General features: G+C 40.9%; 1 protein-coding gene and 1 long non-coding RNA gene across 24 annotated transcripts in view; one reads left to right on the plus strand and one right to left on the minus strand.

Moving 5' to 3' along the window:
• Nucleotides 1-8229, plus strand: part of LOC146758459 (uncharacterized) — a 119230-nt gene extending 111001 nt beyond the window's left edge. Inside the window, exon 3 of the long non-coding RNA XR_014934380.1 lies at nucleotides 8063-8229. This is a non-coding gene — a long non-coding RNA (uncharacterized LOC146758459). The remainder of the gene's footprint in view (nucleotides 1-8062) is intronic.
• A 79-nt stretch (nucleotides 8230-8308) lies between these two features.
• The window catches only part of SEMA6D (semaphorin 6D), a 488676-nt gene continuing 472539 nt past the window's right edge, over nucleotides 8309-24445 (minus strand). For 8 of the 23 annotated variants that reach the window (XM_085515489.1, XM_085515491.1, XM_085515496.1 and 5 more), the window contains 18 exons: nucleotides 23672-23828; nucleotides 23187-23298; nucleotides 22541-22601; nucleotides 21897-21959; nucleotides 21713-21814; nucleotides 21402-21492; nucleotides 21001-21120; nucleotides 20481-20569; nucleotides 19515-19732; nucleotides 19275-19406; nucleotides 18880-19035; nucleotides 18620-18793; nucleotides 17747-17887; nucleotides 17563-17640; nucleotides 16628-16719; nucleotides 16227-16283; nucleotides 14224-14391; nucleotides 8309-12117 (listed from right to left, as the gene is read on the minus strand). In XM_085515489.1, the coding sequence (XP_085371615.1) occupies nucleotides 10814-12117; nucleotides 14224-14391; nucleotides 16227-16283; nucleotides 16628-16719; nucleotides 17563-17640; nucleotides 17747-17887; nucleotides 18620-18793; nucleotides 18880-19035; nucleotides 19275-19406; nucleotides 19515-19732; nucleotides 20481-20569; nucleotides 21001-21120; nucleotides 21402-21492; nucleotides 21713-21814; nucleotides 21897-21959; nucleotides 22541-22601; nucleotides 23187-23298; nucleotides 23672-23780 (3267 nt within the window). In that variant the 5' untranslated portion in view covers nucleotides 23781-23828 and the 3' untranslated portion in view covers nucleotides 8309-10813. The remainder of the gene's footprint in view (nucleotides 12118-14223; nucleotides 14392-16226; nucleotides 16284-16627; nucleotides 16720-17562; nucleotides 17641-17746; nucleotides 17888-18619; nucleotides 18794-18879; nucleotides 19036-19274; nucleotides 19407-19514; nucleotides 19733-20480; nucleotides 20570-21000; nucleotides 21121-21401; nucleotides 21493-21712; nucleotides 21815-21896; nucleotides 21960-22540; nucleotides 22602-23186; nucleotides 23299-23671; nucleotides 23829-24445) is intronic. The other 15 variants (XM_085515499.1, XM_085515498.1, XM_085515497.1 and 12 more) reach the window with 7 other exon arrangements.

A 24445-nucleotide genomic window follows, 5' to 3' on the forward strand; every position in this document is an offset into this window, starting at 1 on the left:
AATTGAAGTTTGTTAGTAAGAAGCTAATTACTCTAGTTTATTGCTGATGGAATTACATGAAGAGTAGAATTTGCTCTTACATACTTATTAGACCTCAATAAGTGATCCTTAGCAGTCTGTTGCTATTCAATTAACAAGTAATAACTTCCTTAATGAATGTAATTGAAATGCTTATTTCAATCGGGCACCTAATATAAAGCGCTTTAGTCGGAGAGCTTTTCTGCATGCCAGTCTTGTTTACCTAACAGGAACAAAATGGGGCCACCAAGGAAGCTCTGAGTTGGTGATGAGAACCCAGCTACTGGTAAATCCCTTACATGACCACATGTCATTTACCAGGTGATTTCTGTTCTGCAGGAGTATCATGGGAATCAGTTGAGACTCTTTTCTCTGAGGATTTAAATCCATGGAGGGGTTTCTGTGACGTGAAGTTCTTCTTGCACGTTAGCTGTGCCTCCTGCAATGGCTGTACAGCTGCGTGCTGCTCCCCTGGGAGCAGTGCAGCTCAGCTCCTGTGCATTGCCACAGGTGCTCTGTCATTAAAAAGTCACCCCTCTTTGCTAGGAGTTTGCACATTTGGCTGAAGAGATTGATGGAAATGTGGTGGTGGCTGTGTGGAGATGTTCCCGGTGAAAGCGGCCCAGGGCTGTGGGCTGTGTGTGCTGCAGCTGATGGGCAGCTAGACTGGGAGTCTTATGAGGAAGGGGCAAATTCTGAACTGGGATTTTACAGTCTAGGGAATGATAATGTGCTTTGTCTGTTTATGGGATGGGAAGACCCAGCAGTGTTTAATGTCTGAGGCTATTTTTGGTTTCATGATTAAAACTATGGCTTCTTCTGTAATGAGGATTTAACACACAGGACTTGTATTTTAGGGCCAAGTGCCAGGAAATCTTCTCAAGCAATGCTAACAAATTATTCCATTTGGCAACATTAGTGTCTGGGCAGTAACCTTTTCTCAGGAATTTTTAGCAGATAGATTTAATGTCAAAAAAACCCAGCATAAAGGGATGTAATAGTTTCTACAGTCTATCACGTTTGTTACTAACTTTTTAATGTATGCCTTCTACTCACAGCATTGAAAGACCTTATCGATCTCTTTGCAGCTGAACTGATTATTGGGTTAAGATAGAGACTTCCTGAAAGAGGCCAAGAGAAATTATTCATTTAACATGTTCCGATTTTAGTAAACTTCCATTTAACCTCCAAGGTTAATTAAAAATATATATATATATCACCAATTGGCTCACATAAATTTATTAAATTAGACAGAAACGGAGTTCAAACTGGTGCATTTCATATAAACTTTTCTAATATTCTTGGGAATAAGTCCACATTGACTTATTAAGTTCCATGCAAACATGGGTAAGAACTTCTTTAATGTGAGAGTGAGTATAGCTGATATGCAAAGTCACAGCTTGAAGCAGTGATTGAGCACCTTGGCAGGGCCAACCCAGGGGAGTTCAGGTGCATGCAATACAATTCAATGCACCTGAGAGACTGGAAGGGCTGCAGCCAGGATGCACCCCTTCCCAGACCTCATTTAAGGGTTGTCAGTAGAGGCAAGGGCATCTCACTGGAGAAGCCTGTCTACCTGAAGCCTTCTGAAGGTAAGCAGTTTTTCTACCTTTGTTTCTGTGTCCAGAGCTGCTGTATCTGGGTTTGTTTTCATTTGCTGTAGTCTAGGATTGTGCTACTCTCGGTGTACATCCCATCACATTAGAGTGCTATAGTAAGAAAGCACTCAGAGACGTGGTGTAGTCCTTTCTCTGGAGATATTCAGTATCTATCTGGACACTCCTGTGTGTCCCATTGTAGGGAACCTGCTTTAGCAGGCAGTTGGACCCAGTGATCTCCAGAGATCCCTTCCAACACCTGCAATTCTGTGACGACTATTCCAGAATTGCTTTATTTAAAAACAGCAGCCAGAAAAGCAAAGCAATCCAGCTAGGAAAATAGATCCCCGAATGAAAACACATACTGCAACTTTAATAGTTCAGAAATACTTAAGTCAGGTATTGTGGACTTAAAGGTCTGAGGTAATTGGTTGGAACCCTCTCTTCATCCCAAGCTTTTAGCTAGCTGGCATTTATAGCGTCTTCATGTTGGAATTAGGGGCATGCTGTCCAGAGGTGCCATGGTTCTTCCCTGTGCCTACACATCACAGCTGGCGTCTTTGTTAATGTCTGAACAGGGGGAGGATTAAATGCACCTAACAGCTGAGAGGCTTTTCAGAGGCATGAGTGGCATTCAGACATGTATCTCATGCCGGTTGCTACTGGTTTTCCAGACTTGCTTCCATGTTCCTGGTTCAGTGTGGGACTTTCTACTGCTCTGCCTGGCCTTACTGTGGCCGACCTACTTATGGGTATTTGATGGGTGTCTGAAAGAAACATTCACAGTTGCAAATGTGAACATCCAAGTGACATCAGTGGGATGGAGGAGTCCATGCTAGGTTGGAAGGAGCTAATAGAACCATCCCCAGGGAAGTCTGCCTTGTGATTCATGCGGATGGGCTTGGAGGTGCGATCAGATGACACAAGAAAGGCAAACTGTTTGGGGTGGGACTCCTCTGACTTTGGCTTGACCTTGGATGTGAAGCAGGGAGGAGTGGGGTGAAAGTATCCAGGGAAGCAGCAGAAAGGGGAGAAGGCTTCATTGGCAGGAGTTTATGAAAAGCAAATGAGCAGTAAAATATCAAAATGAGGCTTCAAGGCAGGTTAGTTATGATCCTGGGCAGGACAAGTGGAACTGTTTTAGAGAGCACAGGGAGGACTATAAAAAATGCAGTATTGGATTTAGATAGAAACTGCTGACACTGTTAACTGTGTGGCACTTGTGCAAGTTATTGTTAGAAGCCAACATCATAAAACTGTCTGTTCTGTCAACCGGTTTCAGGGCAGATATTTACTCCTCCCCCATCAAACTGAGATGACAGGTTTCTAAGTGGTTGTAGTCTGAAATGTGACAAAAAGTGCATTTTTGGCAACTGTTCTTAGTTTGTGTCCTATGTGATGCTCCGTGTCTCTTGGTCTGGAGTACCTGATGCAGATAGAGCCCATTGTGGACCATCCCGTCCCTCAGATGATGGGGAGAAATTCTGTCTGGAGGTGCCATTCCTGTGGAGGAGGAAATGCAGCCTCTTCCCAAGCACTGCAGTTTAACTGATGCAGCAGGATCCAGCAAGGAATGCTTGTAATATGGGATATATCACATATAGTAAAATTTCATTTGCAAGTGCTCTCTGAACTACCCATCCAGCAATGAAGCAGCTCTGAAATACCTTGTGATTTTCTCTCAGTGTGCTGCATGCCGTGTAACCTCGCCTTTGATCACCGTGTCACTTCAGATGAAAGACTTGCATGGAGAGGGGTGCGTTGTGTGTTAGGGTCTGCCCATATCCTCCAGGATCTGAACAGCGAAGGACTGTTTGAGATGTGCACTCAACGCGTGTCAGAGAGAAGTGCGTGCTGCAATAAAAATAGTAGTTGGCTATGCAAACTCAGTCTGGGGACAAGGAAGCCTTCACCTTTGTGTGAGATCTGCTTAATCTGAAAGCTCTCCTAGGAAGGATTTAAAGGATGAGTAATCATTTTTACCGCCATTCATCTCTGGTTCTCAGTTCTGCTCAGTGATTTCCAGACTCACTGAGTAGGTTTCCTTCAGTAAATTTTGGCATTTTGATACTCTTTACCTGGGCTGTTACAAATGGAAGTGAAAAAATCCTCTAAAATGTCTGCTTCTGCCTCCATTGCCATGATCTGCTCCCCCCAGGCTGGTGTCAGTGTGCTCAGGGAGCACAACCTGCCTGAGAGCTCAGCATCTGGAGCCTAATGCTGTGGTTCAATGTAATACGTCATGGACTTTCCCAGCAAATTTAGCACTGGGAAAACATACAACCACACACTGTTGTCCAGAGATGGTGCCATCCCTGCACATGCCAAAAGTTGGCTGGTCTAAGCAGGTTTGCCCAGCTGCTATTGCAGGACTTGCTGGAACTCCCTCGGAGGCTGTTTGCACACTGCCATTTTTCTTACTCTGAAGTCTCCTTATCCATCATGCATGGACAGAGCTGCTGATGGGATTCTGTCAAGGCATCACAGAATTGTAGGGGTTGGAAGGGAATTCTGGAGGTCACCAGGTCCAACCCCTGCTAAGGAGGGTCCTGTCCTTGTACAGAAAATGCCTTCCTGTAGGTGTTCACCCATCTTGCTGTGACCTTGCTCACACCTTACCATTTGCTTCCTGGGAACATCTAAATGATTAAAGGTGAGGGCCTGGCCTCATGCAGCTCTGCCATTGCATTTGATGGAGTCAGTATTTCACCCGTGCTAGCAGTGGCAGCGACTAAATGTGAGAGCTGCATGCACAAGCCTTCACAGAAATCAATTCTCACGCACAGCATTAATATTGGAAGTGCTTCTTGCTCACCTAATCGTTGGCCAGGCACAATAACCTGTGACTAATAGCCATTCATGGTTATACAGCACGGCCTGATTATAAAAATTTGTCATTAGTCCGTAACAAAAAAAATCTCAAGCTGTTAATTGACCAATATGTATTCTGGAGGAAATCAGAGTAATCACATGGATATTCATTGCACAGAAAGGGAAGCACAGTTAGCGTGTGCATTGCTTTTATGATTCATCTGCTCTGGTCTACTTTTGATTTTTTTTTTTTTTTTTCCTCATGTGGGACCAGCATTGTAAATCAAAGAGTGGAGGAATAAGGCTGTGCTTAAAGTGACCCACATTAAAAGCCAATTGCCACCTTTCTTCTCTTACTAGGCAGCTGTCCATTTTTTTGTGCAGGAATAGACACATGCTGATGGCTGTCAGACAGCTACAGAAGCAAACCAGTTAGCTCATGGTCTGCCTTTGCCAATGGCAAGGTCAGCTACTGGAAAAAGTTACAGAACAGCTTTTACAGCCAGGTATGATCCTACAGAAGAGCCTTTATAGAGAACTGGCATTCTTTGCTCATTTTCTTTCAAGCTGGAGGGACTCTTCCTTGGAAAAACAGCCTGTGACTCACAAAACAAGGACAGTGAGATCTGTGAGGGTTGGAGTATTTATTTACTTATTTGCCATTCAGGTTTTTCTGTAGTAAGCTTCTTTTTATTGATATGGGACCATTCATACCAATAGTCAGGACAGCCTATTCATGTGGTAGATTTTCTTCTGCTTTCATTCCCCTGCAGTTTTTTAGCAGCTGGAGCCCCACAGGAGCTGCTGCTGTCTGGCTGACACAGAGGACAGAGACACTGTTCTGGTAGAGAGGTCTCACCATCCCTGCTGGGGTCCAAGATGTTACCTAGATGTGGGCACCCTGAGACATCCCTGCTCTGGTCAGTGGCTTTTGCTGCTTGGATTTAGTTACAGTTTTAACAAGCAGAGCTTGGAAAAGTTGTTTGCGACTGTAGGAAAAAAAAAAACACCAAAAAAGCAGACCATAAATCAGGTCATCGGATGAATTCAGAATGCACTAATAAAATCAGAGCTTCCAATAAATTTCATTTCAGGCAGAGCAGAAACGTTTTCTTGGTTGAGAGTTCAGGATAGATGATAATTTCAGATGTGTGTCTGGCCAGTGCAATGTGTCTACAAAGCATTTGCAGGCAAACAGCAGTGGCTGGTGTGGAGTCAGGCCCTCACACCAGCCGCATGTTAGTATGAGTGAATAAAAAGATGAGTGTCTACGGCTCTCTGAGCTGAACCTAATTAAATATTTAATGTTTTCTTTCCTCCCCAGTCCTTTGGTTTCTTGCTCTTTCATACTGTGCTACGATGACATTTGAACAACAAATGCAGCCTTGGTAGGTGGGTCTCCTGGTACTGCTTTCTATATGAAAAGCTCACACTTCCCAGCTGAAGTCCAGATGCTGCATTTATGACAGTATTTTGTCCTGATCAATTTTTAAAAGAACGTTTTCCTATCCATGAAATTAATGGGTGTCTGGAGAAATGGCAGCTCCTCCCCGTTCCTGCCGATGTTAACCTTTCCCAGGCGGGAAGAGACTTCTTCTTCCCTTTATTTACCTGCAAGATATCCTCGCTAGTGCTCAGAATCACAAAAGGAAAGGAAATATAATAAAACCTCAGTAAGTGGAAAGCATTACTAACAGAAAAACTGTGCCTACTCCAGCTGAGCGCTGCCTTCCCTGGTTCCATTACAGTGACTAAGCCCTACATAATCTTCCTGGGGTCACAGAGTGAGCCATTAGCAAGACAGCACTAAGACAGAGGCATCCTGAATTTTGTAACTGCACTGATTACTTTAAGACCCCAATTTAAAAGGCCATAGGTTTGTGCTGGCAGCATAGTCATACAGATAGCTACTTACAGCCTTACAAATTGGTTTTCTTGCAATCATCATCTTGCTACTATGTGCCGGCAGTGTTTTTGGTTATGTCTTGTCTTTTTTTCTGGCTTGTGTGCTCCTGACAGTTATTTATGTTGTGATTGGCTGCAAAAAGATGAAGGAAGTCTGAGAGGAGCAGGGCCTCACTCTGTCCTGGTGCAGGACAGCAGGCTGTGATGATGCACGGGTCATCCTGTCTCATACTTTCCCTTTCTCTCTCAGTAGTGCTTTTCCATGTGTGTGAATGCACCCACTGGATACCCCAGGAGGGTATACTGGGCTGCCTGACCTAGCCAGCCACCACATCATGTGGGTTGTGAAGGCTGCTTCAGTGGGCATCAAAACGAATGCTCATACTCCATTCTGTGTCCTGGATGGACTCTTTGTGTGCACTGTTTGCAATGTCTCACAACCCAACCCTCAAAGGCTGCTAATCACTCAGGTGGATGAACTTCAAAAGGCAGTGCCCCTCCATAGCGAACACCTCTGGCACTCCTGGCTGACACCTTCTTAATGTAGGCATAGTAGAAAAGCTGCACAGGCTTACAAAAAATTAGTAAAAAGAAATATTTGCTTCTATACTGGAAAAATACACATTGTGCTTTATGTTTAGGGATTTTTTTAGCACTGTTTCCTTTCCCTTTAATTTTTTCTTCTCAGTAAGAAGGAACCAGGTGTCACTGCATTGTTCTAACGTGCACAGTAATTTCAGATGATTAATACTGTGACACTGTAATCTCATAAGAAATCATTTTTATCCATTATCTAAAATCAGCTTTTAATTAAAAGAATATTTCATATTTGTATTGTGATACTAAATGACCCTGATTATTTTAAAATTATCTGTGCTGTTGGCACATCCTAAATGTAGAGCATGTATCTTTCTGTTGGGCTTTATTGTCTGCCTGAAAGGTGAATTTCAAGTATCAAGCATTACTAAGTATGTAGGAATGTCCTGCTCTGTGTAGGTCTGTAATTAATTTTGCCATGAATGATCTCTATCTTTTTGTAGCCTACGTTTAAGGAAGAAAAATCCATCCTGTTTCAGTAGTTTTCCGTAATTGAATCACAGAATGGCCTGGGTTGAGAAGGACCACAATGACCGTCCAGTTCCAACCCCCCTGCTATGTGCAGGGTTTCCAGCCACCAGACCAGGCTGCCCAGAGTCACATCCAGCCTGGCCTTGAATGCCTGCAGGGATGGGGGATCCACAGCCTCCTTGGGCAACCCGTTCCACTTCCTCCTAATATCCAACCTAAACCACCCCTGTCTTAGTTAAAACCACTCCCCCTTGTCCCATCACTATCCACCCCTGTGAACAGATGTTCCCCCTCCTATTTATACTCTCCCTTCAAGTACTGGAAGGCCACAATGAGGTCTCCCCGGATCCTTCTCCAAGCTAAACAAGTCCAGTTCCCTCAACCTTTCCTCGTGGGAGAGGTGTTCCAGCCCCTCTGATCATCTTAGTGGCCCTCCTGTGGACCCACTCCCGAAGCTCCACTGAAGCTGGTGTATTTCTGACTCTAACAAAGGAGGCTGATAGGTAACAGAGCTCAAATTGGATCAAGCTCCAATGGAGGCTTCGTGTGGAGGTCTATTACATAGTTTTCAAACCAAATGCATCTGTTTGGCGTGGCTGCCCTGGCTGCCCTACACTCTCTCAATGCATGGCAGTCACTGTGATGTTTTGTATTTCACTCAGGATGCCAACACTCATCTGCAGAACCTCAGAAACATGCATGAGGGCATGCAGCTGCACTGAAAATGGCAGTACACCTGTGTGCATCACCATCACCTGCTGCAAGCCGTTTGATGCCTGTAATGCTGATGAGAGGATGTCTCTCTGCCTTCCTTACTGAGCTACCAAAGGTAAGCAGATTTATTCCTATTAAAATTCCAACAAGCACACCTAAAACTCGCCTTAACAACAATGAATTTACACGTTTGGTACATTGGAATATTTTATTTTCACTTTACATGCGGTGTTAAAAACCCAAAGAACGTATTATTTACACATCCACAATACAAGTTTACAAGATATCTATACATGTTAAAGTACTCTATAGTATAGAGCAGCTTCATTTAAGGGTTACTTTTTTATGCCGTACCATTAAAAAAGATACAATCTGCGTTTACCTTTGCACAAATGGATAAAGCATCTTTTATTATTAAATTAACAGAATAAAGACTAGGTTGAATGTTAGAAATTTCAACATAAATACTGAGAGAACTCACATTACCATCTACAAGGCAGCACAATGTTACAGGAGGTTATCAGGGTTCACATACATTTATCTTTTGATTTCACACAAGTCTTTATTAATTAATATTTGTAGAGTGAACTCAGATCAGTTTTTGTCTTTTGACAACCGAGTACATTTTTATGTTATTAATCTGTAGTGTTTTAGTTGCAAGACAGAAGTGTTTAGGAAGAGAGATCATTGATTTTTTTGGATCCAGAGGTCTCAGGAAATAAATGTCCCTTACAGCCTTACAAGGAAAAATGACTACTTCTGTCCTTTATTCTTTGTTCTGTAAAAGAGATCCAGTTTTCAGTGACTAACCTTTTCTCCCCTTCGAACACATAACATAAATCTCCACCATCTCTGAAAACCATTGCAGTTATTTGTCCCGCTAATTCATGAATATTCCTCTGCCACGGTTATTTCTATAGTTATGTTCAATAAACAATGTGGTAGTGTGTAGTTTGCAAGCTAAAATAGCCATCTGTGTTGAACATCAGCTGCAAGTGGATACTGTAAAACCTACTAAATAGCTTACACAACTTTAGCAGGTGTTCCATTACCCTAGAAACCTCATTTGATTTCACATTATAACTGTTTGATCCTTCGGAGAGCTGGAGTGGAATGTTTATCATGGCAAGGTGATTTAATGCTGCTGTCTTCTTGGATTGTAGGCTGCCTTTAGTTATCGTTAATTATCCTTGCTTATTATCTTTTTTTTTTTTGGGGGGGGGGGGGAGAGGAGGATATGGGAGGGGGGGTGCTGTTGAGAGGTTTTACAACTGGCACTCAGGAGATGTGTGCTACAGTGAGAACACTTGACAGATATATTTTTTTTTTTTAGTACTTTTATCATTTGCATGAATAAGGCACAAAATGCACAGATTCAGGTAAACTCACACATAATATTTACAGAATATTGTCATTACCTGCATGACTTTGGAAGAAAAAAAACTAAAACAAACCAAAAACAAACCCTTACATTACACAACAAAAACAAATTGATTGCACTACTGTTGATTTTTCACAGACTGCTTCTGCTGGGCCAATTAATGATGTGTCTTTCTTTCTCTTTTTTTCACTGACAAGAGTCCATCAGACTGCAGGGCATCTTTAAATGCAACAAAAAATAAGTGTAACCTTCTCCAGTTACGCAGGCCTTTGCCAAATGAATTGTTATTAGCTGCCTTCAATGAGAAGTACAGGGGCTCAGGTTCACAGTGGCCAGGTATTGGATGGAGGCACTGTGGAAACACAGCAGAACTCCCCCATTCCAGCCCAAACAACTAGATTTGAAATGTACAGCTCTGAATCGATAGCAGCATAACAGAGTTATAGAGAATTAAAGGTATCTATATGCACTCTTTTGCTGGGCGATTACTTCATCGAGGCTGTCATGCACAAGGCTGGCGGCAACGCGCAGTTCTTCCTTGGCTGTCGCCAAACTGAACCCAATGGGCTGCAGAAGGCAGAGTCATCTGTTTGTTCAGTCATGCTCAATGTAAACAATTCCATAGCATAAAAGATGCAATGGGAATCTAAGTACATCCTAGTGTGTACGGTACACACATACACCCACACACACACACAGCTTTATCTGTGGCACAAACAAAATGCCACACACAAGGAGAAAAAAAGAAATAAAAATAAATGCTACAGTTGGGCCAGAGACTGAATTCCAGCAAATTGATTATTAACCCAGATATTCAATGAGACATTACCATTTTCTGACATTTGTGCAAGAGGCAAGGTGAATGCATACATATTAAAATGTTCACATTTAATGGGAAGGACCACGCTTAATGGCAGTCTAAAATGGAACCCATTTTTCAAGTATTTGCTTACAGATTTCTTTTCCCAAGATATTTTTTTTTTAAATTTTTTTTTCCATTTTTTTTTTAGCTATTCAGAACAGTAAAGTAGCCCCCACCCCATTGTGCTACATGTCTCCTTAGCTCCAAACAAAAGAAATGTAATGACCAGCACTTTCCTTTGTTTTGTTTTTCTTTTTTCATTTGCTCTTAGCAAGTACACAAAGTCTTGCTGTAGCTACCTGTGGCAAGACACAGATGTTGCTGAAGTAAAGACAGTTTCTTTGGCCACTTTGTTCTCTTTAATTACAAGCAAGTCTCTGTCTTATGTGTCTACCACAAAACCATCTCACAACCTGTACAGGTCAATGCCACGCTCATTTTTAGGACAGACATGTCCTAGTAACTGTATTTGTTCAGTGGTCTGACTGATGTTGTTTGAGGGACAAATGAGGGTTTTGGTGGCACATCAGGTTTTAACGAGGGTGTCCTCTTTATTCCTGTACGAGGAAGAGTGCCGTTGCTTGTGTAACTGCTTTGCCTGGACAAGGAAGGCTGGAGGTGAACACTGACAGGGGTTCCTTGCATGTAGTCCATCTTTGTGCCTGCTGTGGGAGTCACATAACCCCCCCGATTAATACTGGGCTGTCTGGATAACAAAACACCATTTGGTGAGTTTAAGTTTTTAGGAAGGGCAGATATTGAATGCCTTTGTGAAGAATTTTTGTGATAACCTCTCTGCCTTTCCAAAGAGGTCATCGGTACTGCAGGTGTGGTGGGAACGTCCACCCGTTTTGTGGGGCTGTTTCTTGGAAGAGTTGATGGTGGAGAGTATAAAGATGCCTCCCTGTTGGGGACTTTAGGTGGGATCTCAGACATATTTCCCATTGGATCCAGCATTAAAGTCTGGTGGGCCACTTGAATATCTCCCATGATTGCTTTGGGATTACTAGTAGTTTCATTTAAGTGTTTCAGAAAATCATTCAGGGTGTTCCTGGAATCAACAGACCTCCTGTGGTCTCTTTTGCTGGATGGTTTTGTAAGTGGATGATCAATATGTTGCATCTTTTTGTCTGCCTTGTGCGCATTAGAATTTGAGAAAGAAGTATTGTAATCATGAGTAGCATTGGGAAGAACGATAGCACTGGGTATATGTCCGTGACTCAGAGGAGAGTGGGGTGGAGGACTGGAAGGAAAAAACTGTGGGCTTTTTAGCGGGGTTTCCTTTCGTGAAGCATTCAGGTTACCATGTGCTTTGTCTGACTGACTTTTCATGGCTTGCAGAGTCTTTTGCTGAAGAACTGGTGTGGATTCAGGAGTTGGAAGTGCAGCTAATTCTGGAGGCTGGCCCCTGTGGTCCATCATCATCGACTTCATGTCACCATTTGGTGGCAATTCCTTTCTGCTTGTCAGCAGGTTGGTGTAGAGTTTGGGCGAATCAATGTTTTGTTGATATTCTTTGACGGGACTATCAAAAAGCCCATTCAGTTTAGCAAAGCTCCCACTGGAGTCCGTACAGGACTGGGCAGATTCTGCATCTTTGTGTATTTTTCTGGATTTCCGTACAAACACATCCCGATAACAGTACACGGCCACTCCCGCAATAAAGGCTCCCAGGACAAAAGCAGCAAAGACACACGTGATTAGGACATTCATGTGTACCATTTGGTTGGACTCTCCCGACTGCACTTCCCACCTTACACCTGTAAAAGACATGCAGTGAATCATAAATTTACACGTACGCAAATCTATATCAGAAGTAGTTAGCCTGCCTTGGAGAAGGACAGCAGCAGCCTTAAGTTTGTGAGTACTCTGTGCCCACTGTTAGTATATCTTTGCAATCCACAGCATTTCTGCATGCTAATAATTTTATAAATAAGTAGGACCAAGTTAGCATTGATCAGCTCTATTTAGACTGTTTAGACTCTATTTAGACTGTCTACTTTCTTTGGACAAGCTCTGATGTTTGTCAGAGCTTCGCACCTCATACTACATTTGGCTGTACACTGTATGCTATCTGTTTAGCCTGTCCCCAAGTTTCCTTTAAGGCTTACAAATAGGGGGCCTGAATGCTATTAACATTAACGATTTCTGCTGGAAAATTGAGGTTAGAAGGTGCTACTGGGCCAGACAGCAATTAATAACTCATAGATGGATTTCTCTCTCAATTTTCTGCCCAACTCATAAATCAGTATCAAAAGAGAGACAGGATTATGCAAATGCTACATAGAACTGTATAGCTTAACTTACGTACTGCATTGTTAAAACCACACCAATATAATATGGTGCAAAACTTGTGAACTAATGCATCCACAGCTCGCTCGCCCTGGAATAGTGCAGTTTGATCAGGTAAGCATACACTTCTTTAAGTTAAAGATTACAGTATTCTAATAAAACACAAGTTTTCCTTTCTACTTGTAGTCGATAACAAACACAAATATTTGCATAATATAGAAAAAAAAAACAACACCACACACACACCTTGCAAGGTTAAGTTACTACAGAGTGTTAAAATTTAGAGAACTTTTTGCTTAGACATAGTTGAATATTGGATTAGTTTGTGATTCACGTATTAACCAGCTCCCTTTGTTTCTTGAGATTTTTTAAAGCAACCACAGACATCTTGCAGCTAAGATAATGTTAGTTCTTAATGGAAGTAACTCTGTTAACTATCCCAAAGGGCATTCAAACAAAAGAGCAAGACTGAAGCTACAGATTCATTTTTGTTAGAGGCGAGGCCTTTGGACACTGTTAAACTTTCAGGGCTATAGGTTTTAATGGTACTGTGCAGAAGAAGAAAGAACATGAGTAAAGTTCACTAATAGCTATGACACAAAAGGTGATTCAGAACCAAGAGCAAATGATAACAAAAAAAAAAAAACTTAAAGCAAAATGGAAAATAACTGCAACAAATTAAAATGACAAATGCACTGCTGTAATGGCTGATAGGAAACCTGATATGTTTTGGTGAATGGTAATAAAAACAGAAATGTTTTTTGGCTAGAGAGATTTTTCAGAATACAGAATTGTGCAAACATGCCTGTCACCCTGCTATTCTGTGCGCTGATGAAGACTTCTTTTAAGTTTCCTTTATGGGGTTGGAAGCTTCTTGAGTCTTTGATTGACTGCAATAGTCCTGCTGAATTGAAATCTTTGTTGCTTTAAGAGCCTAATCAAAGCTTCACTTAGCTGAAAGAACGGCTACAGAAAGATGAATTACATGCAGTACATGTTTCTTTCTGTGTTCAGATTAAAAACTGTGCCTGTGTCTCCAAGTACGGAGGAGATCATTTCTAATTGGATCCTCATATCCAGAGAATGGAGTTTGGGATGTGCCCCATTTAAAACATGAATCTGTTGAGTTTTGCCTCAATTCCTCCCCTACTCCCAACATCCTCTTCCCCCCAAAAGAACCCCAAAAGCAAAACAAGAAAATTGAGCTCTTGTAAGCAACTGCTCACAAGGACTAACAGTCTTTTCCAAACTAGACTTATCTGGAAACAACCACCAGAGGTGCAGATACATCTTTTTTCTTTTTTAGTGCATCCACTAATTTTAGTGGGAGTTTTGGAGCACCCCAATACCAAGATGCTGAGCTTATTATCTGCATCTCCTCATTATAACCTTTAAGCAGCACTCTGTATGCTGGTTAAATAGGTATGAGAACCATGATTGCACTGTCTGCATATTCACAGGAAATGGGTATAAAGCATAGCCCAACAATCACGGCTGTTACATTTAAGCCTTACAAAATGCTGAGACTATCAGGTTTCCATTCAGCTGCAATGTATTCCCTGGTAAGGCCTTACCCTTTGGGACACCTGATAATGGATCAGAATAATCAGAAGTGTTTGGGTCATCTTGAACTACAAATTTCCGAGAGCCAGTCACTTTAGGTTTCCAGGAACCAATCACTCTAGGTGATATAACTGGGATACTTGCCATTGTGGTAATGGAAGCTGAGGAGAACTTCATGTCTGTGGTGGTAAACAGATTTTATTAATGTGTATTACAGTCAGGCTTTCCTCACTGTTTCACGGTATATCTAAGCTATAGCTGCAGACAGCTTTTAACGGGAGGTTACTTGACAGAGCAAAATGCAGCCCACGGAAGTACAGAGGGCTGATTAAAATCAATTGGTTCAAAACTTTTAAGTAAAGTATGACAAAAATACATTAAAACATCAACAGCTGCTAGCCAAAAAGCCAGAGAAGTCAAACATGAAAGCAATGCAAAAGTTAACGTAAGCAACTGGTGGAGATGAAAAGCAGAACTTACTCTACTTAATTGCTATACTGTTCACTGGAGACAACATATTCCATTACCTTCTACACATCTTAAAAAAAAAATTACTTAGAAAGATACATGCTTACTACAGGTTACTCCTGAGAAACCAGATCGGCTCCATTAGTGCTGTTACAGTACACCAGGAACTGTTGAATAAGCCATTTCTTGAGGGGATGATGAAAGGAATTTTTTTAACCTCTATTTTGTAATGGCTCCTAAGGAACAGTACTGTATAGATCTTGGCTTCTTTGTAGTACACTTACTGAACAGGATTACTATTGCCTATGTGAAAATGCATGAGGAGGAAACAAATTGGGTTTACAATCCAAAGCCTACTTTGCACACTCAAGTATTTTGTGTTCACTGTCCCAGTACATCTAGGCATGAATGGCTGCAGCTCGAAATCTGACAGTACTCCAAAAGCACGCTCAATCAGGACTTGAAAAACAGGTTCAATTGTATCTATTATAAAATACCAGGTTGAAAAATTGCTTGATAACCACTAATGCAAGCAAAGTAGCATTTCCAAATAATACAGTTTTGTTTTGCTTTCCTAACTGAACCTCTAAGTTACATTATGGGTGTGTGTGTATACATATATCTATATGTATCTATGGAAGATTTTGTCTCAGACATTACTTCAAGTTACAGAAATATAATCAGAAGCTAAAACAACCAGAAATAATTTGTCTCTCTTTTACAAATTAAACATACAAACAGGTTCTTTTCAGATTTGCCAGTCAGGAATGTTCCCTTGGTTTGAAAACAGAGACCAAGTTCTGGGAGCAGGCAGTAGAAGATCAGGGCTCAGTCTTGCTCCTGTTGAAGTCAACAACAAGATTCTGCTTTTGAGTTCAACAGAAGAGCATTGGGTCCTGACTCCTGGAACACACCAAGGGCTGACAGCGAAAACACTCTTAGAAAAAGATCAGTGAAGGTAGAAAGGATGTGAAAGTCCATTCAACAACAATGCCTAAAATTTTCTAAGCCACCTCTGTCTGCACAACTTCTCATTAAACATGACAGTCTGTGATGTTATATTTATTTTTCCCATTAGCACCAACTACTTAAAACACTTTAAAAATAGAAAATACACATTTTAGAGAATGTGTATTTGTGCCAAAAGCTTGCTGGGAAAGGAGGAAGGAGAAAAGGAGAGGCAAGGAGGAAGATGATGAAATTCTGCCATTCATCTACTAGAGATGACCAACAGGGGCATTCACAAATGCATGGCTGGGGGTACAGAGTAAAGCTCAGTGGACTTTCGTGCAGTGAAGATGTCATCTATGTTAATCAGGCTCTTTAATAAAAGATGTCTCAATAAATAATGAGCTGTTAACATGCGACTACACAGGGTGAAGTGCTGAGTGAGAAGAGTCTCACTATCTTTACCATCAGTGGGAACATGAGTAAAAGCACAAAAATGAAGGATTGCCAACTGTGCAAAAGGAAGGAAAAAAGGGCTGAAAATGCTGAACTGAAGGAAAGTAAAGGTCATTAATTCAAAAAATTAAAAAAAACTAACCAGATGTTGGGTCGCCAAATATTTTGTAATCTGGTGTAGCTGTAGTAGGCAAAATTTCTAAAAGAATTAAAGGAACAAGTAATCAGTAAAAAGTAACAAAAAGAAAGCAAAAGATCTCAGAGCTGAGTGACGGGAAATAAAACCGGAAATATTACTGCTTTTCAAAATCAATTCTTCAATACTTTCCTGTAGACCCCAAATAGTTGCAAATAGGTGAAGGAGAAGAAAGACAAAACTGCCACACAGGACCAAAAAAGCTCAGCTTTGTGAACATTCACAGTTACACCAGGTGATGCGTTCATGTTACTGAAAAGCTCATAATAAATTTAACATCTACAGTGAAGTGTGGCCACAGACTATTGCTGAGACATTACAAATGAGAAGCAATGGCTATGTCTTACCATGGCAGTCCCCAAGCTGCGCTGTGTTGCCATATTCTACATCTTGTACATATCCTCCAGTGCTGTGGTTGTATGAAACAAACAAAGAGAACCTGCAATTAACAGTATTAATATAGAAACAAATGGTGATTTTTTTTTTCTTTTTTCTGGAAGCAAGAAATTGAATCATACTTGTTCTGTCACCTTAGAAAAGCAAGAGCTACAGCGTATGACCAAAACCCATGTTTTACACAATATTCAAATTAATTACATTCAGGCTTTAACACTTCATATACATGTGCTTATGGCAGGAAACCAAAAAGATCATGTTTTCTTCATAGCAGCCTCACTGGATCTTCTACACTGGGTGTACTCTTGGTTTTGTGTACAAATATGCAATTATATTGGCTGAAGTTTGCTGCCCTGCTACAAAGGCTTCCTTTTAAGATACAGCTGCTAAGGCACTCCATATTACTCACTAGATTTGTGCAAAGAGCCTTTGATATGTATATGTATCACCCTAGCTTCAGCATGGAGGCAAAACCTTACTTTTTTTTTTTTTTCCAAGTCTGAAACCTGTGTTTTCCTATTTGCAATTTACTGTGAGCATGCCTGGCAGGAGATGGTGTGTACTGCCCTGTCTGAACTGTGCAGGTTTACAGGCAGCAATTTGTTTATTTCCTGCTTCCAACATCTCATCCTATGAGTCTGCTTGTCCTCACACACGCACACACGTGTAAATCTCCCACTGAAAAGAAGTCTTCACCCAGAGATTGCATAATTAGGTCAGACTTAAGCATTCTGTTCTCTTTATATGTACAGTACCTAGGAAAAACAGCTCTAGGAAAAATGGAGATTTATTAATAAAGTGCAAGGGAACAGGCACAGGATACAGCCCCGTGTACTCTATAAATACATAGTAGAGATGTTGACCTAATTGAAAAAGAAGTACTTACGGCATGCCTGGTGTCACTCTCCCACACGCCTCGTGGTCTAACCAGCCACAGTATGGATCCCGAGAGGCAATACACGCCCTTGCAAGAGAAAAAACCCAAAAAATCATGCATTTTTTGTTTTTACTTCCTTCCCTAGAGATGTTGGCAACCTTCCTTTAAGGGGAGTTCAGGAACGGGGCCGTACTTTTTACATGACCCGTGACGCTCACACCGGCTCAGAGGAATTCTGATGACACAGCTGGAGAACGCCACAAACAGAGCATGGTGGTCTCTATCCAGCTGAAGGGAAATGACTCTTCTGTCTTCCTCGCTCTCAGCATTACACCTAGACAGCAAAAAGAACGGGAAGCCATTGTTTTACAACTGTAGTACTTTGGTCACAGTTTGTATTGAAAACGTCTTGTTTACTATTGTCCATGTAGATACTGAAATTAGAGCTCTTACATATAGAAATGTAACTTACTAGTCTCTTCTGAGTGATTTGCAAACATGCCTATGGGTTATCAGATGCTGGCTCCTAGCTACAGCTAGGTGACTTTTGAGCATGTAGGAAAAAAACAACTTTCTTTTTTTTTGTTCTCAGGCTTGGCATAAATATCCCAACAGAGCAGAACAAGAGTTCTAACTGGGTGCCAGCTGAACTGGAATGCTTCCACTCCCAAATTCTTCACTCCAGAATAAACAAGTTTACAATGATTAGATATAGTTTATATATTATTGGTTACTGTTGAGAAACACTCGAGATAAGCTCTCATCATTTCTTTTTAACAGCAGCAGATTGTTCTGATGTTTGATATTCAGGAAGAAGTGTATTTGTGGAAGAATTAGACTGTATCACTGACGTCACTGCAGTGGAATTACGATGTTCACTCAACCCAAGCAAAATGGCAAATAACCAAATATTTTCAGGTTATTCAACACGAGAGACACTGCGAAATGACAAACAACCAATGAAGTTGGCATTAATGAATTAGTTTTTGTTCACTATCATTTTTGTTTAGCTTGGTACCACACTAGATAAAAAGCTACATATTTCAGGTGTCCTCGTAATACTTACTTTGCATGATTATATGCTTCAATCTCTTCCAGTAATACACTGTCATTCAAAGAGAAAGGTCTGGTCTTTGCCAAGATTTTAAGTACTACTCCTGCTTCTGAGCCAACAAATATGACTGTGTAGTTCTGGTGTGGTCCAGCAGCGTGGTCTACAGCAATTGCTGTCAATCTGTATCTATCAAGGCCAAAAGATGCAACATTAACAAACAGTGTTTTCTTGTTTTCCTTCTCACATGCTTCATTTTTTGAATGACGTCATACCTGACGCGTGTTTTGGTAAACCAAGGCTCCTCAATGATTGAGGGAACAGCTGAATCCATCAGCGGATGAGATTTGATGAAGGACAATGTTTCGTCTGGGAAATCAATGGAGGTTTTGTAAGCTTCTGCTAGGCCATGTTTTGCACAGCAGCCAGGTCTGAAAGGAGAACAACATTGTTTTTTCCCCTCTTGGTATTTCAGTTAATGAGAGAAGGCAGCCTGCTAATGAGCATCCTTATGGTTGAAGAGTAAAGCTCTGCTTGTTTTTTTTTTTTTCTTCTTCTTCTTCTTCTTTTTTTTTTAAAAAAAACCCAATACAACACTCAAGAGTGCAGCTGATTTAAAGTAGCTCTTTACAAGGACAACATTATAGTACCACAAGGAAAAACTTTTTACCTTGGCTTTGGCACCTTGTCTTCAGGTACGGCTGTCCAAACAGAGTCAGGAGTTTTTTGTTCTTTAAATCTCCCTTTGAAGACCTTCTCAATGTCATCCATGCTGAAAGCACACACTGCTGAACCAGGGATGCTGTAAAATAAGAAAAAGAGTTGCAAGAACTCAGCCTACAATAGCACCAATCTCAGTGCAAGAGAGAACCAGAGAACTACCTTTGATGTAAAGTTGCTCATCTCTCACCTGTTAAGCTGTGTAGTGAATACACCGACAACCGTGGGGATTCCATTGATTTCTATTATGTCCGTGATAGACTGTAGGACATCAAAGTAGAAAAACGAATCCCCAGGAACGGAGCAGTTGAGCCGAGCTTTCAGAAAGGATGTCCAGTGTTTTTCCAGAACTCTCTGGGAACCCCCCATGTCATTTTTGCATATGCGTGCCACACGGGAATACACGGCCTGTGAAGGGCGGAAAAAGGAAAAGGAAGGAAGGCTTGAGAGATTGAAGGGCAAAGTGCTTGTTTCTGAGCTGTTAATAAAAAAAAGCAGATAATTTTAACAGCAAGACAGCTGTTATTTATCTGTGCAGAAAGGAAGAAAGCAAACAATGTTTAGCTGCTAGTGCATAGGCATCTTAATGCATCACCAAGCAAATGCAACTCTGCCAGCTTGTCCCCCCCCAACCATCTTTTTTTTTCCCATTCAAAATCATAGTGAGATTTAAAGACTTTAATTAACCACGTGTAAAGAAGTTAATAATTTATTATAGAATATCCTTCCATGGTGAGGCATTAGCATTATACTCTGCAGTGGTATGACTGAATTATTCACTATCTACGGACATTAGAGAATCTTCTTTGAAACTCTCCTTTTGTGTTCTTTTGTTTCTTTCATAGGCATGGAAAAAAAACGCTCAGATATTCCATTCACTGTTGCAAGTGTTAAGGCAACAGCTACACCAAAAGCTACCTGCATAGAGCTGTCCTAACTGCACGGCATGAGGAATACCATTAGCTTTTTGGTAGAAGAATGCAACCTTGTGTTTTTTTTCCCCTCTGCCTGTAAACTATAGTTTTGGAATAACTGCATAAATTCAGTACTACAGCCTTATTTCACATTGCAAGCAGTCATTGTTACTGCTACTTTTCAGATGATTTCATTCTTCCAAGGCTCATGGCTAATGAGAGCTTGCTGGAAAAATACCCACCTTGCCTAAATTATTGTGCTCTACAGCAATTTCTCGAAAGAAGAAATACACGTAGTTCCCATATTCTATGGCATGGAGAAAGTGTGGCTCTGTAATAAAGAGCAAGGAGAAAGTTACTTCCAAGAACTGTTCAGTCAGCACACAACACTGGCTGTGCTGTGTGACTCAGTGGCTTCTCCCATAGGTCCATACCAGCTAATGTTGTCTCCACCCCTCCAGATACTTTAGGATGTCCAAATATGAGTGCACTCAAATGAACCATAAGGCTAATAGACCATAAAAAAGCCTCATAAGAATTGCATTTCAGCTCAGGTATCACTCATTAATGAATTTAACAACAACAACAAATTATTTTATTGGTAATCAGATTCTTTCTTACTGTGATCATGCTGCATTGAAAGCTGCACATTTGCTGATGCTGTGGCATGTGTGTAAAGCGTGCTGGCTGTGAATTATCTGACCTCTGTGCTGCTGAAATTACATTTACCATGTATATGTGAAGATACTCCCCCCAAATTACCTTTTATCCACTTGGAATCATACTTTATTGTCCTTAGGGCAGACCCATCTCCCATGCTGCGATAAATAACAGCATCACTTGCCAGGAAATCCGCTACTGTTGCTGAATACAATTTTCCATCTAAAATAGAAGTTGAAAATGTAGTATTAAAAGGCCTTTAATAATCTACAGAATTCTGACTAGTCTGTATTCCTTTCCCCCCCTTTTTTTACTGCCATTCTTCCCCAAATTGATCTAACCTATTTATTAACAGGTCAGCTTCTAATCCTTTGGAGGCCCTTTAAAAAATTTAAGAGCAGAGGCACCTTGACACCTTTAGCTTTCCTGTGCTAGCTTTAAAAGCTCCCTGGCTCCTTTAGTGTCATTAATCATTTAGACTCATTACAAGCAAAAGTTCTTACCAGCAAAGAGGGCGACATTGGTTTGTCTGGCATCAAATGGGCATCTTGCCAAACCACTAATTTCCTCCCCATCATACTCTAAGGTACTCAGCTAGAGAAGAAAAATAAATGGGTGGTACTGTCATTTCTGTTTTGTATATTGGCATAAAAACATAATATTGTCCTTTCACAAAACTTAATTTGGCAAATTGGCTTCCGTCTGGTTTGATTTCACCTTGGAACACTCTCCAGTCACACCAGCTATATTTGCTACAGCATAATTGGTGCAAGCAAGACCAGCAACACATTAATGACATATTCAATTTTCTTACCCGATAGTATCTGCACATAGGATTAAATGCATTTGTTCCACAGACAAACACCATCTCGTCATTTCTTGGAACAAAGACTTTAATGAAGTTATGGCATTCATCCTGAAAAGAGATTAAAACGTATTAATCGCATATCTTGATACATAATTCACATGTGTATATGACAATGCGTGGATAAACTTACTTTATGTTTTCCTTTCATTGCACAGTTCTCTCTGTCCTGCTGCCTTGACCTCCATGTTAATTTCTGTTGAAATCAAAGCAGAAAAGAAAATTTCATTTAAAAAAAAAAAAAAAAGAAAGACAGAAAAGGAAAGAGGAAAGAAAAGGAAAGAGGAAAGAAAAGGAAAGAGGAAAGAAAAGGAAAGAGGAAAGAAAAGGAAAGAGGAAAGAAAAGGAAAGAGGAAAGAAAAGGAAAGAGGAAAGAAAAGGAAAGAGGAAAGAAAAGGAAAGAGGAAAGAAAAGGAAAGAGGAAAGAAAAGGAAAGAGGAAAGAAAAGGAAAGAGGAAAGAAAAGGAAAGAGGAAAGAAAAGGAAAGAGGAAAGAAAAGGAAAGAGGAAAGAAAAGGAAAGAGGAAAGAAAAGGAAAGAGGAAAGAAAAGGAAAGAGGAAAGAAAAGGAAAGAGGAAAGAAAAGGAAAGAGGAAAGAAAAGGAAAGAGGAAAGAAAAGGAAAGAGGAAAGAAAAGGAAAGAGGAAAGAAAAGGAAAGAGGAAAGAAAAGGAAAGAGGAAAGAAAAGGAAAGAGGAAAGAAAAGGAAAGAGGAAAGAAAAGGAAAGAGGAAAGAAAAGGAAAGACCAGCCCTCCCTTGCCATTCTTTGATCTACTCACCCTGCTTGGAGTAACTTCTGATTTGGGAACTTCATTTAAGTTTACAGTGTAAACTTGATCCCTGTTTGCAAGCAGTAAAGAGACACAAGTCAGTTAATTAATTAATTGGGCTTAGTTTTGATAAATCTACTTTATTAGACAAGAAGCTTTTACAAAATATTCATGGATTTTCTGTGTGTAACGCAAATGTGAGAGGTTTGGACACAGGCAGCACAGGGCGGTGGTGACTTGTCGGTGTAGTCCTTAGATAGCACTTACACTGTCCAGTTCTTCCTTACTGTACTGCTTTTCCATTATGCTGAAGACTAATCCAGTCTCTAAACATTGAAGTGTTTCATACTCATTTCCTGTGCCCCTGATGTGTCGGTCCCAGTTTAAAGTAATCAGGAGAGGTTTTATCAGGGCAGTAATATAAAAGAGGGAAAAGAGTATTTGATCACTGGGTTTAGTGTAACTACAGTAACTGCAGCCTTCAAATCCAATTTCCATGTGCTGGTCATAGATATGGTGTATTTCTCTGGGAAGTCCTCCCCCAGTTCTAATTTTTATCATATTCTGCAGATTTTTCTAAATGAATTTTACACATTAATGCAAAACCAGAAGAGAAAAGAATTTTAATCTAATGAACTGACTGAAGGAAGATTACCTGCCAGCGATATAAAGTGTGTCTCGAATTTTCAGCATCAGTTGGAAGTCCAGTCTGTGCTGAGATTCATTGCCTGAAGGGCGTCCTCTAAATACTGGATATTGCCTTGAATCTGCAAGTAAAAGTGGGCTACACCATCACTCAGGATTATAGAGCTAAAGAATCAATACATGGCATTGATTAGCTGTATATACTAGGTGTAGAAGGGTTTAAACTAAATTCCTTGAGTAATGTCTTGAATATAAATGAAAAAAAGATGGCTAACGTCAGCAAATGTTCTTTTTCCTGAAGTTATTGCTGTATTTCTGATTGCTTTTTTAAGAAAATGATTAAGTGTTCTATTAAAGATACAAAGCCAGTAAACATATCTCCATTTGAAAGGAAACAGATCTTTTTCTTAACTTCCCAGGGATTTAAAGAAGAAAAAAAAAAGCAAGCACTACAAGCCTTCCCCCAGTGGCTGGCACCATTTGCAGATTACTTACAGTGGTAGTCAACAACGTTAATAGGGTCCTCATCTTCAGGAAAGCTGACAGCTCGGCACTGGGACAGACTCATTAGCATCACCGAGGCGCACAGCAGAGGAAGCCTCATGGCTGGTGACCAATGGGCGCTGCCTTCCTGGAGACACTGTCAAGCTACCTGGAAAACAGGAACAGGACCATGAGATTGCAGCAGTGCAGGACAAGCACGGTGACTTCTTACTGCAAATAGTGCATCTCCATTTGAGCGCTGGCACCAGCTGACTGAAATGGTGCTTATGAGAGGTTCCTGTGCGCACGCTGGTGGAAAACCCTGCATGTCATATCCCTGCTCAAAGCTGCTCTGAAACATCTGTGTGTTTGCTAATTTTTAGGTGGATTTACAGGCATTTCTGAAGAAGCTGATGATTGCCAGCCCATTTAATTCACAGGAATAATAAACAGAACATGCAGGCTGCTGACCTGGCAAGAAAAATTGTCAAACTTCGGATTAGAATTTTAATTAAACTGCAATCTCTCTCCATCCCCTCTATCACCGAATGTCATCCAATAACATCCATTCCCCATAAAATGCCTAAATCTTATCCAACAAAAGTCATGACACACACAATCTGTCTCCACAGCCATTCCATGTTTTAAAATTATTGCTTGTTTCTAAGCCTAACGTGCTCATTGCAAAAGCCCTTCTGTCTGGGACCAGATGCCTGGTGCTGCGGTTCACACACATGCACAGTAGATGTATAAACACCGCCTTGGTAGTGCAACAGCATTTGATGC

This window comes from Coturnix japonica, chromosome 14 (assembly GCF_054131305.1).
Source record: "Coturnix japonica strain WE chromosome 14, WE-NBRP24, whole genome shotgun sequence".
NCBI lineage: Eukaryota > Metazoa > Chordata > Aves > Galliformes > Phasianidae > Coturnix > Coturnix japonica.